Source organism: Carassius carassius, unplaced genomic scaffold (genome assembly GCF_963082965.1).
Source record: "Carassius carassius unplaced genomic scaffold, fCarCar2.1 SCAFFOLD_192, whole genome shotgun sequence".
NCBI lineage: Eukaryota > Metazoa > Chordata > Actinopteri > Cypriniformes > Cyprinidae > Carassius > Carassius carassius.
Genome location: NW_026775154.1, coordinates 1 through 2500, shown reverse-complemented (window position 1 = coordinate 2500; position 2500 = coordinate 1). Strand labels below are relative to the sequence as shown.

General features: G+C 48.2%; 1 protein-coding gene across 1 annotated transcript; it reads right to left on the bottom strand.

The window, feature by feature from the left end:
- Positions 1 to 124: 124 nt before the first annotated feature.
- LOC132137481 (single-minded homolog 2-like) lies at positions 125 to 2312 on the bottom strand (the record flags this gene model as incomplete). The annotated part of the gene is made up of 4 exons (XM_059547499.1): positions 125 to 644; positions 1313 to 1616; positions 1704 to 1869; positions 2102 to 2312. Coding segments are annotated over 4 exons (1115 nt in total), but the record flags the coding sequence as incomplete, so codon positions are not given.
- Positions 2313 to 2500: the final 188 nt, after the last annotated feature.

Below are 2500 nucleotides of genomic sequence, written 5' to 3'. Positions count from 1 at the left end.
AGACCCTGAATGACTGAAACGCGTTCTCTCCTTCCTCTGAGCTCCAGACGTCTCCGCTGCTCATCGTGTAGAAACAGATATTCCTGGCTCTCCTTCTCCTTGTTGTGTGTGTGTGTGTGTGTGTGTGTGTGTGTGTGTGTGTGTGTGTGTGTGTGTGAAGAGAAGGTCTGTAGTTTTGCATAAGCCGTAGAACGAGTGGTTCTGAGCGGGTCACCTCTCATTGCTGATGATGACAGACGTGCTGATGTAATGAGGAACACGATGGCTCTGGCTCTGGCTCTGGGTCCGGTACAGGTATGGGTTCGCCTCCTCACCCCGGTAACCGTCCGTTAGGTGGCTGTGAGCGTAGGGTCCTGGTGGGACGTGTTTGGCCCAGACGTGGTGGAGGTTGAGAGAGATGTATGGGCTCTGTGCCCCCAGCAGCCTCTTCTCCTGCGTGTGGTTCTGCTCCGAGAGTCTGGCGTTCCGGTCCTCGTACACTGTGTTAGTCGCACACAGCCTGTTGCTCTGTTTGTGCTGCTGGCCGAAGCCCTGGAGATCCTGATGCCGTCTGACCCGCTCGTCCTCTCGCCCTCTGCTGCTGTGGTTCTGACAGGGCTCTTCTTTAAACGCCCCGCCGGGTCTGAAGCCACCGTGCACCAAACCTGATGGACAGAGTCACCACCGGTTAGTAATGCAGGTAATCCATTGGTTTCTTGGTGCACATTTGATCAGTTTCGAAGTGGGAGTCGAACCCACGACCCTGCCGTTGCAAGCACAGCTCTGACTCTACAGTTTGAGCTACATGAAGTCAGTCTGTCGATCTCGGTTATGGCTGTGAGTCTTGGTGAAGATTAACACAAGTAACTAATATTATATTGTATACTACTTGTATACTACTAACAGTACCTTTAACTTATGACCAAAACAAGTAATTCATGATTAAAAAATTTATTTTTCATGATCCATGTTTATAAATGAGCTGAATCATTGCATGGAGAAACTGTTAAAAATAAGTCAATCTGTCCTCAGTCAGGGGTTCTGCAGGTTTATGAAGACCTTTTTAAGACAAAGTCAAGATGATGTATGGAATAAGTTGAAAGGAACAGGTCTTTAAATGTTTGGGAGAACAGAATGGGTTTTATTAACAAATACAACTTCCAACAGACCTTTTTAATTTTACTTTTTAATACATTCTACATAAAATAAAAACAAAATAGTTTAACTAGAATGTGGAAATAAATTTGACTATAGTGTTTAATCACACGTCGTCATCACACAGCAAAAAAGTGCTTGGTGGCTTTTAAAGACTTTTAGTCTAAGTGGTTTATACAAAAGGCCCCTGAAGTCATAGAAGTGTGTCTCTGGTCCTCTGTGTGTGTGTGTGTGTGTGTGTGTGTGTTGGTACCTGAGTATGCGCTGCAGGATGCAGGTGTCTGCAGGTGTGCCGCAGCTTTATTTGCTCCCGCGCAGCTCCAGGGAGCTTCTCTGCGTGACGGCAGCGAGGACAGGATGCGAGGGGTGGCCTGTGTGTGTGTGTAGGACTCAGACCCGGGGCTCTGCTCCTGACAGGACGACAGGCTGCAGGGACCCGACTTCCACGAGGGACTCTCTGGTTTATCAGCATGCAGCGAGGTCTAGAAACCAGAAGCGCCTGACGTTACAAACATGTCAGAAGCCACACTCGTCTGCCGGTTCTCGGGTGAGTACGCGAGCGCTCTTACCTGATGATATGGAGACGCTTTGGCTTTGCTTTTGATTTTGGCTGCTTTGGCTTTCAGCTGTTTGCGTGAGTCTTGAGGAGCTGCGAGGCTCGAGGTCTTATAGGAGAGAGACGGTCTGGATCTGCTCTGGTCCTGAGAGAACTGCATCTCTTTATATTCCACATCCCTACACAGATACAAGACGGCATTAGTGTGCGCAGCTTCTGTGTGAACAGGGTTCTGCGGCTCTCAAAAAGCCTTAATTTACTCTTCCACAAATTATTAAAGTCTTAAAGAACTTAAATCAGAGCAGAAAGTATTAAAATCATAAAGTAAAAAAAGTCTGAAATGTACCTTCATCTAACCTGCAGAAACCCTGAAACAAACAGACGTGCTGATGGAGGTGAAAGGTCACTCACGTGAGGACATAGTTGACGCTGACGATGCAGTGCGGCCGAGAAGAACGGCTGTTGTGAACGATGGTGGCGCAGCTCTGCACCCAAACCCAGCCGCCGTGTTTGGAAAGCATCCGGTAATACTTGGTGGTGACCTGCCCCTTCACCAGCACTGACACACACACACACACACACACACAGAGAGAGACAGACAGACACACACACAGAGACAGACACACACACATACACACACACACACACACACACACAGAGAGACACACACACACAGACACACACAGAGAGAGACACACACACAGACACACACAGAGAGAGACACACATACACAGACACACACAGAGACAGACACACACACACACAGAGAGACACACACAGAGAGACACACACACACAGACACACACAGAG